The 15,532-nt window shown below is 38.6% G+C and overlaps 2 protein-coding genes across 7 annotated transcripts in view; both read right to left on the bottom strand.

The window, feature by feature from the left end:
• csmd3b (CUB and Sushi multiple domains 3b) overlaps nucleotides 1-15,532 on the bottom strand; it is a 642,306-nt gene that overhangs the window by 425,221 nt on the left and 201,553 nt on the right. The gene's annotated exons all lie outside the window — the stretch shown is intronic.
• The window catches only part of LOC116730780 (NLR family CARD domain-containing protein 3-like), a 40,493-nt gene that overhangs the window by 19,203 nt on the left and 5,758 nt on the right, over nucleotides 1-15,532 (bottom strand). The window contains exon 6 of the mRNA XM_032580268.1: nucleotides 11,541-12,022. Coding sequence (XP_032436159.1) covers nucleotides 11,541-12,022 — 482 coding nt within the window. The remainder of the gene's footprint in view (nucleotides 1-11,540; nucleotides 12,023-15,532) is intronic.

Raw genomic sequence — 15,532 nt, 5'->3', positions numbered from 1 at the left:
TTTTTATTGGTAACCATGACTACCACTAACCAGTATGGATCGCGGACCTGAGCAGTGCGTTCAGTTCCTCTGGTGGCGAAACTTGGTAATTACAACCACAATAAAGTTGGAAAAATTACAAATACGTTTCCTGTGCGGTCTTTCAAAATAAAACATCGGGAAGTAAAATAACTACTGTTATAGTTTGAAGCAGCTTAACTAAGAAACTTGGAGGAAAAACAATATCGATTAATTAAATGATTGTCATGTATTTTATTTAAACAACTTCAGTCTAAATAATGCAAAAATAAGCTGCTGCCTTAAATTAGAAGCTTAAAAAATTCTCAGATCAACTAAAATGGATGTTTCTGGTTTTATTAAAAGAAACTGTTGAACAAAAGATACAAGCTTAAAATATATATATTTGCATTTCTTTGTTAATCTGAGTACAATGAGCTAAACATCATGGAGGATTAAAATAAAGTAGTTACTATAATTACTATACAAAACTTAATTACTTAAATATATTTAGAATGACTATAAAATATATATATATATTTTCAGATAAAATTATGGATGTTCCTGAAAACTGCTCTAAGATCAGAGTTTCTGTGGGACATCCAGTTCTAAACTGGTTAAACTGGTTTCTGTGATGGAAGCTGAAGTTTCTCTGCAGTTTCCAGTAAAGCATCTTTTTATCTGTGGAGCTTTGAGGAACATTTTCATGTCAGCAGAAGGAAGAAGCAGCAGAGAAAAGAGGTTTGAAGTGTCTTTCATGGCTTCAAAGCTGAACTGAAAATGATTCCCATGTTTCCATTCTCAGACCATTTCTGGTTCCAGGATGAAAATGAATCAGAGAGAAAAAAGATCAACTTTCCAGTTGAATCCAGTTCAGATCAAAACTCCATGAAGCCTCTAAATGGAGCCCAGTTTGAATTGGATCTTTATTGATCCAAAGAGACAAACAATATCAGACACTAAATGACAGACATGAGAAAATAAACAGGAGGAAAACCTTTGAGGTCAGAGGTCATCATCATGATCCAGTCAGAGTCTCTTTACACTCAAACTGCTGCAGCTTCAACCTCTGAGGATCAGCAGGACACTGAGACCACTCTCTACTTCACAGAGATCAGAACCTGCAGAGAGAAGAAGGAAGGAGAGAGCAGATCAGTGAGTGTTTCCAGCCTCTCTCCAGCAGCAGTCAGTGACGCAGCACATCCACTAGATGGTTTCCAGGCTGCAGTCAGACTGATCTCAGAGCTGTGACCAAGATGAACCTGATCAGTTGTTTCCTGTTGAACTGAGAGAACAAACAGATCTGAGATCAGATCTGCTGCTGCCACAGTTTGATGGATGAGGACCACTGTCTCTAGACATGTTGGACGGCTGGACGCTGGAGTCCAGCTGGACTTCCTGGAGACATGGACACAGCAACAACACTCATCTTCACACCAACACAAACGCAGGAACACAGCAAGCTGCTGCTCCTCTGATTGGCTGATTGCTGTCTCTGTGTCCAATCAGGAAGCCTGAACCATTCTCCTCCCACTGAGAAGCTGCAGCTTTACTGGGAACACTGGATCTTTGCTTTGATGCTAACTGGGTTTAGTTCAATATGCTGAGAGGAGATGGACTCACTACAAACATTTACTTACTTTACAGTCTTTACAAAACGCTTCAGCTGCTGAACATCCGAATCCTTCAGGTTGTTTCCTTCCAGGTCCAGGTCTGTCAGACGGGTCGGGTTGGACTTCAGAGTTGAGGCCAAATAATCACAGCTGATCTTTGACAAACTGCAGTCCCACAATCTGAATAAAGAATAAAAGATGTGAGCTGAAGCCAACAGGATGCAGGTTAACCAGTCCAACAGAACCAGTTAAAGATTCTCATCAATATTAATGCCAACAAGCTGCTGCTTCAATAAAGACCTGCTGACTTCAGAACCAGAACCAGAACCTGGTACTGGGTCATGTTGTGTTGGAGGATTTTAGTCAGTAAAATCATTCCAGGTTCTGATCAAAGTGTTGAAGCATCAATCATTGATTATTGATTTGTTCCTGTCAGACTCCAGGAATTCACTTTTCTAGACTGGGTTGATTGACCTTTGACCTGCTTCACATGAGGGGGATTTCTACACACTGGGGGTCCGAATGCTGTCCTGTTCTGACCTCAGGTCAGCAGGTCCAACTCAGTTACACAGAGGGACTAAATTAAACTCTGGATCCAAGTCCAGGAACAAACTCAGAAAATATTTATTAGAACAGAAGAAATTAATTTGATTTATGATCAATTATATATAATTATTCACAGAAATATCAATAATTATAGAATTACATACATCAATGTCTCCAGTCTGCAGCCTTCAGTCTGTAGAAAACCACAGAGCTCCTTCACTCCAGAACCTCCCAGGTTGGTGCTGCTCAGATCCAGTTCTGTCAGATTGGTCGGTTTGGACTTCAGAGTTGAGAACAGAGAAGTCCTGCTGGTCTCTGACAACCTGCAGCCCCACAATCTGAATAAAGAATAAAAGATGTGAGCTGAAGCCAACAGGTTGCAGGTTAACCAGTCCAACAGAACCAGTTAAAGATTCTTATCAATATTAATGCCAACAAGCTGCTGCTTCAATAAAGACCTGCTGACTTCAGAACCAGAACCAGAACCAGAACCTGGTACTGGGTCATGTTGTGTTGGAGGATTTTAGTCAGTACAATCATTCCAGGTTCTGATCAAAGTGTTGAAGCATCAATCATTGATTATTGATTAGTTCCTGTCAGATTCCAGGAATTCACTTTTCTAGACTGGGTTGAATGACCTTTGACCTGCTTCACATGAGGGGGATTTCTACACACTGGGGGTCCGAATGCTGTCCTGTTCTGACCTCAGATCAGCAGGTCCAACTCAGTTACACAGAGGGACTAAATTAAACTCTGGATCCAAGTCCAGGAACAAACTCAGAAAATATTTATTAGAACAGAAGAAATTCCTCCGCACATACGCTGGAGAAAACTGACTGTACTGGTGAGCGGTTCAGTTCCTGAACCACAAAATCAGCTGCTTATATCTGATATCTGTTGTTCTCTGTCTCAGCTGACACAATATCCAGTTAATTTTTGGTGTATGTATAAGTCATAGGTAGCTAAGGAGTGACGTTGTTTTGGCTTTTTTTTTTTTTTTTTTTCTCTTCTCTTATGCGGGACAGTTCTATATGTTCGTATAACACTTTTAGCAAATACTTTTGTACTTGCTGGTTATGTATGCCACTTTAATACGAAATATCTTCGGTTAAATGCCTCAGAAGAGGGAATTTATGGCTATTTATGGGTTCGCTGTATTAATGTTTCTACTATGGTGTATGGTTCACGGGCACCACTGTTACTTTTGAAGTGGGCCTCATAGTTCAGCTACTCCTCTTATTAGTGGATTAGCAAAAGCCCCAATTTATTAATCTGAGTAAGGGAGGGGGGGAATTAAGGGTTATGTGTCACTTTCTGGGTTTTTTTCTTTTATTTAGTTACTTATTTTATTTTACTCAAATCTGTGTGTATTTTCCGTTAACTCAGCATCATGTTTTGTTATTAACATTCCAAAAAAAAAACAAAGGATGGAACAAGTTAATACTCACATTTCTTACATAAAAATTACAAGTTGGAATGTGAGAGGTCTTCGGAATCAAACTAAACTGAAACAGGTTATAAACAGGATTAAGCAACTTAAATCAAAGATAATTTTTCTTCAAGAAACACATTTAACAAACTGTGAGATAAAGTCTGTTAAAAATAGATGGCCGGGCCAGGTGATATATGCATCATATGATAATTATGCAAGAGGCGTAATTATTTTGATCCATAAAAGCATACCATTCCAAATTGTAAGAACAATAAAAGATTCAGCTGGTAGGTATGTAATTGTCCAGGGTAATATTTTCTCATTTACTTTAAATTTAGTGAGTTTATATGGTCCAAATGAAAATAAGCCAAAATTTTTTGAAGACCTGTTTCTTACTATATCTACTCTTAAAGGACTTTATGTAATTGGAGGAGATTTTAACTGCACTTTAAACCCAAATATTGACCGATCAATTGGCCCAGATGCTTATAAAAAGCAAACTAGAAAATTAATAAGTCAATATATATTGGATATCAACTTGGTGGAAGTGTGGAGAGAACAAAATCCTGATAAAATAGAATTCTCTTGTCACTCGGGTATACACAGGTCCCGCTCACGTATAGACTATTTCCTTGTTTCAAGAGAACTTTTATCAATGATCAAACAATGTCAGTATGACAGCATAGTGATCAGTGATCATGCACCTATCTCACTGATATTCACATAGAAAACTTGGTGCATAGTACACCTCGTTGGCGGTTTCAAGCAAAATGGCTACAAGATCAAAATTTTGTCAGATTGATAGGGGAGAAGATAGATACTTATTTTGAATTAAATACGGGTCAGACTTCCGCCTCAGTGAGGTGGGAAGGATTCAAAGCATATATTCGAGGTGAAATTCTTAGCTATACAAGTACAAAAAACAAACAACAAAAGAAGCGAATGGAAATTTTGGATAAACAAATAAAATTCCTGGAATTAGACTTAAATACCAATGATGACCAAACAAAGCAGAGTGAATTGTTACGTTTGAGAACTGAATATAATAAATTATCTTATGAAGCAGCAGCAAAAAGTTTAATGTGGTTAAAACAATCTTATTATGACCAAGGCGAGAAAGCTGGGAAATTATTGGCGTGGAGAATTAAGAAAATACAAAGTGAAAGAGCAATTAATAGTATAAAGACCCCCTCTGGTAGAGTAACAGTAGATCCAGCTGAAATTAACGATAGCTTTAGGCAATTTTATGTAAATCTATATAAATCGGAGTGCTGCCACGCTTCGGAAGAACAAGACATGTTCTTAGATCAACTTCAGTTTCAGACACTTGCAGAAGAGACAAAAAAGGAGTTGGATACAAATTTAACAATTGAAGAAATTTCACAGGCCATACAAAGTATCAACAGCGGTAAAGCTCCTGGGCCAGACGGTTTCCCTATTGAATTCTACAAAACTTTTAAAGAAAAACTTATAACCCCGCTCTTTAATATGTATGAAGAAGCATTTAGAAGTGAAGTTCTCCCACCTACTTTGAGACATGCAATGATCACACTGATGTTAAAGCCTGGTAAACCCCCTGAGGAGTGTTCCTCATTTAGACCAATCAGTCTGATGGGGGTGGACACTAAAATACTTTGCAAAGTTTTAGCAAACAGACTGGACCCCTTTATCTCGTATTTAGTTCATAACGATCAAAATGGCTTTATACCAAAATGTCAAGGGTTTCACAATATAAGAAGAGTCCTAAATATAATTCATGAGAAATTTGACGCTAAAGATACTGCTTTATTATCACTTGATGCCCGTCAGGCCTTTGATAGAATTGAATGGTCATATCTATTTAACGTTCTTCCGAGGTATGGATTTGGTTGCAATTTCCTCAAATGGGTTAAACTTTTGTATACAATTCCTGAAACCAGTGTTTGGACAAATAATTTAGCCTCCAAACCTTTCATATTAGAACGTTCCACTCGCCAGGGTTGTCCGTTATCTCCGATGTTATTTGTCTTAGCTATAGAACCCTTGGCAATGATGATAAGAATGCGAACTGATCTATTTGGCATTCAGTTGGGAAACCAAGAGCATAGATTGGCATTGTATGCTGATGATCTGATAGTTTTTTTGACAAGCTTGTCCATTAGCATCCCAAATTTAATGCAACAAATAGAGTTGTTTGGTCAGTTTTCTGGCTACAAAATAAATGATTCAAAATCCTCTATTCTATTTTTGAACAGGGACGAAAGACTGAACCCGGTTATACAAACCCCCTTTATCAATGCAAGAGAGGGATTTGTGTACCTTGGTGTTAAGATCACCTCAGACATTAAAACAATTGTATCAGCAAACTATGATCCTCTGGTCAGTGAAGTAAACGAGTCACTGAATAATTGGATGATAATGCCCATATCAATGATTGGCCGAATAAATGTGATTAAAATGAATATATTGCCAAAATTTTTGTATCTTTTTCAGACAATTCCTTTGCCTCTCCCAAAACAATTTTTTGATGGTTTAAATGGTATTTTCAGTAGATTTATTTGGAATAATAAAAAACCTAGATTAAGACTTCGCCTGTTGTACCTGCCATATGAGAGAGGGGGGTTGCAACTTCCTAATCTTAAATTGTATTATTGGTCCGCCCAGCTACGTTCAGCTATGTTTTACTTCTTAACCGAATCACCCCCAGCATGGATAAAAATTGAACAATTAATAACAAACCTTAGATTAAATCTGTATTTGTATTCCGCAAGACCAAAGCAACTGATAAAAATGACAAAAAATCCCTTTCTGAAAAACACAATTGATGTTTGGTATAGGACCCATCAATATATTGGAGATACCCCTTCCATTTCCTCTTTCTCACCCATCTGGGGGAACAGATATTTTAAGACAGGGACAGCTGATGGAGGTTTCAAAATCTGGGCAAATAAAGGTGTACAGAAACTGGCAGATCTTTATAAGGATGACAGGCTTCTTACATTTGAGCAGTTATGCCAAATATATAGCATTCCAAAGAAACACTTTTATAAGTATTTACAAATTAAACATTTTATTATGTCAAAACATAAAACGATTGAATCCAAACCACCACTATCATACCTAGAGAATATTGTGCTAGGAAATTTAGAGAGGAGAGGTCATATTTCTTTATTTTATATAGCTTTACTAAGGCACGATGAGGAATCCACTGCAGATAAATTGGATGCATGGAGAGCTGACATCCGAGAGGAGATACAAGTAGCGGACTGGAATACTGCATGCGTAAAGGCCCAAAAACAATCAATTAATACAAGCATGAAACTCCTTCAGTACAAGTGGTTGATGAGAATTTACATAACTCCAGTCAAATTGAACCGCTGGGCACCTAACATCCCAGATATCTGCTGTAAATGTTTGGTTGGAAGGGGTACTCTCTTTCACTGTGTATGGGAGTGTCCAAAGTTACAACAATATTGGAACTTGGTTACGCAAACTTTGTCAGAGATCGTTGGAGTGAATGTACCTGCTGAGGCCAAAATGTGTGTTTTGGGTATTTATTCAGAGAACTGTGTTTTTAATTCCAGACAGTTAGAATTGATTGACTTTGGACTCCTGCAGGCCAGGAGATTAATATCTCTATACTGGAAGAAAATGGATATACCATCAAATCACATGTGGGTGAAGGAGATGTCATCCTGTATGGCTCTGGAGCGACTCACTTATATTGTCAGAGGAAAAGGAGCGAAATTTGAAAAGACATGGTCACCGTTGACCGAGTTTCTGAAACGTTACAAAGGACATTAAGAGAACTGTGCAGAGATTGCTGGGTTTTTTTTTTTTTTTTTTTATTATTTTATTTTCTTTTTTCTTTTTTTTCTCATTGTTTATTATTGTTTATTTGTGTTTGTTTGCTTTGGGGACCAAGTTATTTAATGAGAATCTGTGTTAAGTGTATCACTGTCACTTGTTCTTTCTTTTATGTTATAAAATTCAATAAAAAATATTCTTCAAAAAAAGAACAGAAGAAATTAATTTGATTTACGATCAATTATATATAATTATTCACAGAAATATCAATAATTATAGAATTACATACATCAATATCTCCAGTCTGCAGCCTTTAGTCTGTAGAAAACCACAGAGCTCCTTCACTCCAGAATCTCCCAGGTTGGTGCTGCTCAGCTCCAGTCTAGTCAGGTGGGTCGGGTTGGACTTCAGAGCTGAGAACAGAGAAGTCCAGCTGATCTCTGATAAACTGCAGCCCCACAATCTGAATAAAGAATAAAAGATGTGAGCTAAAGCCAACAGGATGCAGGTTAAAACTGAAACATGAACAAATAAATAATAAAAATGTAGAAAATTAATTTCCCTGAATGTAAAAGAAACATGATGAACTGATTCTAACATCTGATCCAGTCAAACTGCTTTAAAGAGTCCAAACCAGCAGAACCAGAACATTTGATCAAAAAGAAACTCAAAGTTTTCTATCAGCCTGGATGAGTTGAGCTATTTCTGCTGGTTCCTGATCATCAGCTGGAGACCCGACTTGGTAACTGGATCAGAACCACTCAGTTTGTTCATTAATGGCCTTGGGTTCTTATTAAAGCTGCTGAAAGCCAATGGAGGCCATTATTTCCTAAGGAGACGTGACCTGATGAAGCATCAGCACAGAGACGAGGCTCCAACCGACTGACAGCTGTCAGACTGAAGAGGACGGTTCCTCTCTGACCCGGCCCAACAGAACCACAGCTTCAGGACAAAGCTGAGGAACCTGCTGCTGCTGCAAACCTCACTTTCATTCATTTCATCTAGATTTGCTTTTCTACAATCAGTCATTTCTTAGATTTGGTCATTAATGATGATTTGAACTTGTCAGTGTTTGTGGCTCGACTCTGGAGGAACAACATTTCATTCTGGATGTAAAGATGAGAATCAGAAATGAGAAATAAAACAATCTGAATCTTTACCAAACCAAACTGAAACATCTCCATCATTAATTTACATCATTTGAATTATTTTACTCATTTTGTTCATCAGTAAAAAACATTTTAAAGTAAAAAACTGAAAAACAAAGTTTAATAATCTCAAAGTCTGATATAAGACAAAAAATAATATATAAGGTAAAAAGTTTTAGAGATTTTATTCTGACATTTAAACAGGTTGTTTTAAAATAAAATATATTAGAATAAAAGCATTAATTAAACTAATGTTTAAAGTATAAATGAATGATTTTATTGTATAAATAAAGAAAACAAACCTCAGAATCTTCACTTTACTGACTGAACTCTCCAGGATCTCAAACACAGGCTTCATATCAGAGTCTTCAAAGATTTCATCTCCATCTATGTAGATCTCACTTATTTCCAGTTCAGTCAGATCTGGGTTGGACTTCAGAGCCGAGGCCAAAACTTCACATTCAGCCTGATAGAGCCAACAGCCACCAAGTCTGTGATTAGAGAAGAAATAAATTCAGTTCTAATGAAATCAATCTGGATCATAAACAGACTAAAATATGATAACAGTGATGTCATCATCTGATCAACATCTGATCTTCAATTTACTGAGTTTGACCCCACAGAGAATCTGTGCAGTTCCTGGTTAAAGTCCAGGTTCTGGTTCTGGTTCTGGTCCAGGCTTCATGTCCTCAGACCTTCAGCTGCAGTCAGATGTTGAAGATCTTCTATCATCTGTGAAGGAAAGTTCAGTTTTCTCTGCAGCATCTGATGGAGCTGCAGCATCAGAGCCTCAAAGGAGCTGAAGCAGCTGATGAAGAGGCTGACTGAGCTGATGAAGGAAACTACTGGAGATGATGGAGAGGAGGAGGAACTGCTCACAGCTCGGACTTGGACTAGACCGTGTGGCTCAGAGGAACAAAGGTTTGGATGTCAGAAGAAATTGTTGCTAAACTCTTAAAGAGCTGAAGACCAAAACAGAGCGTTTGGGTCCAGCAGCATTTTTCATGGTGAAGCAGTGAAAGTTCTCCAGTAACTAGAAGAGGCTGGGATGTCTAAAGAGTTGAAGCTCATGTCTCTCCAGGTCTTCATGGCTAACAGCTTCAACAAAAGCTGCAGATGAAGAGTTGATGAGGAAAATGGTTCCAGCTCTGGAAGCAGAGTTCTCAGAGCTTTGGGAGGATCTGACAGAAACTAGGACTTTTTCTGGAGCCAGACAACAATCACCACATTTTGCTCTCATTTACAAACTCAGAGGAAACTAGTGGGAGGAGGAAAAGTTGGTTCACTAAGTTTCTAACTGGTTTCCATGACAACAGCAGCAATTATTGGGGTTATTTTAAAGTGTCCATCAAACCTAAAATGTGATTTTATGAAAAAAAAGACAAAGATCCTAAAAGGAGTAGCGGCTCAATGAGTGAAGAGGAGTTTAAAGTGTAAAAGTCTCTCTGGCTGATTGGATCTTTCAGACAAAATAGATTTTCTAGAGTTCAGGGTTTTCTATTCATTTAAACATGAAAACTGTTAAAAAGTTAAATATTTTTAAAATGATCAAAATGTCTAAAACCAGAAGCTGCAGCTGTCCTGGATGAGCTGAATGTTTAGATGGTTGAATGTCTGAAATAGTCCAGAGGATGAAGGAAGAAGTTAAAGACCAAAAACATCCAGAAGCAACTTGAAGAAGAAGAAGAAGAAACAGGAGGACAATAGAGCTGAATCAGCATTCACACAATGAAAACATCTGGACTCACCGAGCCTTTCTGCAGTTCCTCACAGCTGGAACCAGTCTCCATCGTCCATCCCATGATGTGTTGTACTTCTCCAGGTCCAACTCATCCAGAACCTCTGACATCTGCAGCATGAAGGCCAGAGCTGAACAGTCAGTCACTGAGAGCTGCTTCCCTGAATCCAGCAGCCGTTGGATCTCCTGATAAAATGAGACGTCGTTCATCTCCACCAGACAGTAGAAGATGTTGATGTTTCTGTCAGTAGAGATTCTATCAGTGTTCATCTCCTTCAGGTTGGTGATGATTCTCTGGATGGTTTCTGGACTGTTCTCTGTCTGACCCAGCAGATCTTCTAAGAGTCTCTGGTTGGACTCCACAGTGAGACCATGGAGGAAGCGGACAAACAGGTCCAGGTGGCCATTTTCACTGCTGAGGGATTCATACATGACTTTCTTCATGAACTCATCTAGAGATGTTTCTCTGTATTTTTCTCCCAGAAACGTCTTGATCACCTCTGACTTCCTGCTGGTGAAACAGTGGAGCATGTAGACTGCAGCCAGAAACTCCTGGATGCTCAGATGAACGAAGGAGTAGACGGAGATGTCGCACGTCCCTCTCTCTCTTTTAAACATTTCAGTGAACACTCCTGAGAACAACGCAGCATCTTTGATGTTGATGCCGCACTTTTTGAGCTCTTTGTCATAGAAGATCAGGTTTCCCTCCAGCAGCTGCTCAAAAGCCAGTTTTCCTAGAGACTCAATCAGCTTCTTGTTCTCTGGACTCCAGATTGATCTTGTCTTTTTTCCTCCATCATACTTTTCCTTCTTGATTGCGAAGTTAACCTCCAGGAATGCTATGTACATCTCAGTCAGAGTCTTTGGCAGTTTTTCTCCCTCTCTGGTCATCATCACATCCTCCAGAACTTTAGCAGTGATCCAGCAGAAAACTGGGATGTGACACATGATGTGGAGAGTTTTGATTTCTGGATGTGGGAGATGATCCTGCTGGCCTTCTCTTCATCATCTCTGAATCTCTTCCTGAAGTACTCCTCCTTCTGGGGGTCAGTGAACCCTCTGACCTCTGTTACCATGCCAACACACTCAGCAGGGATCTGATTGGCTGCTGCAGGTCGTGTGGTTATCCAGAGGAGAGCAGAGGGAAGCAGTTTCCTCCTGATGAGGTTTGTCAGCAGAACATCCACTGAGCTGGACTCTGTAACATCAGTCAGGATCGGATTGTTCTTGAAATCCAGAGTAAATCGACTTTCATCCAGACCATCAAAGATGAACAGAACCTGGAACGTTTCAAAGCTGCTGATTTCTTTGGTTTTAGAAAATAATTTATGAATCAGTCCTAATAAACTGAACTTTTCTTCTTTCAACATATTCAGCTCTCTGAAAGTGAATAGAAATATGAAATCAATGTTCTGGTTGGTTTTGCCTTCAGCCCAGTCCAGAGTGAACTTCTGTGTTAACAGTGTTTTCCCAATGCCAGCCACTCCCATGGTCATCACTGTTCTGATTGGTTGATCACTTCCAGGTGGGACTTTAAAGATGTTTTCTCTTCTGATTGTTTCTTGTTTCCTGGATGCTGTTTCAATCTGTCTGACCTCATGTTCCTGGATGACCTTTCTAGTTAACCCCTCTGTGATGTGGAGCTCTGTGTAGATCTGGTTCAGATCGGTTTGATTTCCAGGTTCAGCGACGCCTTCAGAGAGACTCTGGAACTTCATCTTCAGAAACTCTTTAAGGTCAGGCTGATACTGACCAACAATATCTGAAAAAAGAAAGAAAAACAATCAAAATAAAAACTATTTGCAATATTCTAACAAGTAACTGGACTAATAAAGTGGCCAGTTTGGTTCTTCTTAATAAACTTCTATGAAGAAAACATAATTCAATAATTAGAGAAAACTCAATGAAAGTTATTCCAACGTCAGTCTCAGGGCCGGCCCAAGGCGTAAGCAAACTAAGCAGCCTCTTAGTTGCCCCAGAACCACCAAGGGGCCCCTCAATGTTGCAGTTTTTTTTTAAACGATTCTTATGTCATCACAATAACAAAAACACACAATTTCATAAAGAAGTGATTTGTTTTTACAATATATTTGATAATGTATGAAGAAAATGTTGTTCTCTGGCAGATTACCGAACTTTAAAAAACCTGACCTGCCGATTTTGACAGATACCAAGTTTTGTTTTTTTTGTCTGAAATTTTGCTAAATATAGGAAGAAAGTCAGTGAGTTGGCAACAGTGGAGTGAATATTGTTAACAGTAAACATTCAGACATGACCTTGTGGGCCGGTCTGTCAGTCAAACCTCTCACTGCAGAGCAGAAGAGGACAGAGGCTGATTTTTAAACATTTGGTGAGGAAAATAAGATCAGATGAGCTTCACTTGTAAGTATTAGAAGATCACAATCCCCCAAAATTAAGGAAATCGGCTCCCAGAAATCAACTGACTGATCAATGTATCCTATATTATACATGCATAGGATATAATGCAAACAGCATCAGAGATGCAATAAGTTTATAGCAGGTGTGCGAATGATCTAATATTTTAACTGTTGATTGCAGCCAGTCCACATTGTCAGCAGAAACAAAGGGCCCCAAAACCAAATTTCGCTTAGGGCCCCATGGAGGCTTGGGCCGGCCCTGGTCAGTCTACAACGTCTGTAGTCTGTAGTCTAGTCTGTAATCTTATTTTGTCAACCACCAAAACCTTCAGGATGCAGCCCCATTGAGTGAACTGGAAACTCAGTCCCTGTCTGACTGTGAAGTGTCTGCAGTATTAGCAGCACATGATGCTTTGAGCAAAGAGCAGGGTGGTTTTTGTGTTCAGCTAACAGTTATTTTGCAATCAATCTGAGAATGTGTAGACGGAATATTAAAAGTCTGGCAAACTCCTTAATGTCACTTTCTATTGAAATATAGAAACCCTTAGTTGCACAGAGATTGTTAGTAAAACATAGCTGAGTTTAACTAATGTTACCTTGTATGTCACTTCTGACCCGTTACTGTTTTGAGAAGTTCAGCAGGGAGTTTGTAGCTGAGGCCGTTTTATTTCCAGGGTTTCCCCCAGAAATCTTGCTCAGCCTGGCGGTCGGGGCGCCGAGGCGGTTTTTGTATTAAAAGATGTTAAGTTGACAGGAAATGTAAAAATATTACTGAATAATTATATGTTACAGGAAAACATCGCCAGTGAAATGCTATTTAAAACCACAGCTATTGAATCTTAAAAACAACAAATGAAAAAAATTATATTAAAATTAATATTAATTATTTGCACTTCTGTTAAATCCAAATTAAGTCCATAAGACCCCCCAGGCCTTCAGGGGCCCATAAATGGTAACATTTTAACAATTTAACACAGACCATAGATATAGAAATGTAACATTTGTTTATTGAGATTATCAAAGCAGCTCAATTTGATTGAATGGTTTCAGCATACATGAATTCAAAGATTTTCAATTATTTAACATTTAAATGTAAGATTTTAAGGAGCAGGCAAGTTTACTTTGTAAAAGTTTAACAAACAATCTTCATAGTTAGATTGTTTGGTTACCATAGCAACAATCTGATGCGTTTTTAACATGCGCCACAAAAACTGTTCTGGTTTCCGAGCTTTATGGAACGAGTTTTTCAGATCTCCGCACAGCCACGGGAAATAACTCTGACTAAGTAAACAAAGCATTTGATAAGGTTTGATGGATCATGCAACCGGAAAAATAATATAATAAAATAAAACCAGCGTGATGTGTGGCTATGAGGCGAAGCTCCTTTACTGATGTTGCACAACGTTTTAGTAAAGTAGCTGCAGCAGCCGAACAGAAGCTGCTGGTCAGATGTGTGCTAATGCTATCTCTCCCTCAGTAATGTTTATAACATTAAAATACTTTTAAATGTTTTTGTGTTGCATAAAAATGTAATGTCAACTGTTTCTAAGTTGATTTAAAGAGTTTGGGTTTGGTTAGAGTGAAACATTGTTGCTTTTATGAAGTTTGTCTGAGATTTTCCCTCCAAAATGTTTTTCTAGGACAGTGTACAGGATCTGCCTACGTTCTGCCCGCTGGCTGAATGTGTCACACTGCTGGAGATTATAGGTATGTGCTAAAAACACACTGTTACCTGTTGTGGTTTTATATCTTTTTATTTCAGGACTGCATTTTAGAATATGCCTCTTATGCATATTTTTACAATTTGAGTGATATTAATACTGTCTTAATATTAAATATACTCATTGTATTATTTTCTTTGTTTATCTGGTGTTTAGTGAAACGTCTTTACTATATGTTAATTTCCTCATTTGGTTTATTTGCTGGGAATTATTTTGAATTTATTGATTACAGTGATATGATTTCACATTTTTTCTTATTTGTTGCTGTTGACCTATATTTCCAGTCAGAGAATGGTTTAGAACTATGGCCATATAGATGGTTGAAGTGGAAGCTGATATATGAAACTTCATAGTGTGTGAAAAGGTTAAAGTTTATGGGTTGTTTCCATCATGAGGTGAGAGTCCCAGAGTACTGCTGAGCTTCTGAAGGTTCTTATTCAGCAGAGATCCGCTCTATGTAGGCCGAGGGCGATGCTGTGCTGCAGCATGCAGAGATCTTGGTAAAGTGCAGCTTAATGAGCTGAACCTGCAGTAACCTCACTAAGACAATCAGCTGTTTGAGGTGAAACTGAACGTTGACAGCAGCTCAATGTGAACCACAAACAGGGTGTTCACAGGTACATTTAGAGGTTCGTGTTGAGCGTGTGGTAAGAATGTGAGGCCTGTGTGTTTGTGTCTCAACATGCTGACTCTGTTTCTGCTCTGGTAAAGTTTGATCAGTTAGCCGGTGCGTTATGGCCAGCCCATTTGTCAGTGCTGATTTCCTTAATTTTGGGAGATCTGTAATCGGCCGATTTTTACATGTGAAGCCGATCTTATCCACCGATGTCATCAATCTCAGCAAAGGTCTAAACATCAACCACTGTGCTTTTCTTTTCTCCCATGAGAGAAGTTTGACTGAGACATTGGCCAACCAGGTCATATCTGAACTTCTACAGTTAACAATAATCACCCATTGTTGCCAATTTAGCAACTTTCTTGATAATATAGAGAACATTTCAGACAAAAAAAAGGTATCAGCCAAAATCAAAATCAGGCAACCAAAGCAGTCTCTGTGGTGCTTATTAAAAACTCAATTGACACGAAATGGAAGAGCTACTCGTCCAGGAGGAGCAGAGATTCCTGCCAGAGGGCTATTCTGCCAAGTCTCTGGATCCTCTGAGATCCTGGACA

The sequence above is a fragment of the Xiphophorus hellerii genome, chromosome 13, assembly GCF_003331165.1.
Source record: "Xiphophorus hellerii strain 12219 chromosome 13, Xiphophorus_hellerii-4.1, whole genome shotgun sequence".
In the NCBI taxonomy this organism is placed as follows: Eukaryota; Metazoa; Chordata; class Actinopteri; order Cyprinodontiformes; family Poeciliidae; genus Xiphophorus; species Xiphophorus hellerii.
The sequence above is the reverse complement of the archived record's forward strand: the minus strand, read 5'-3'. Positions and strand labels throughout refer to the sequence as shown.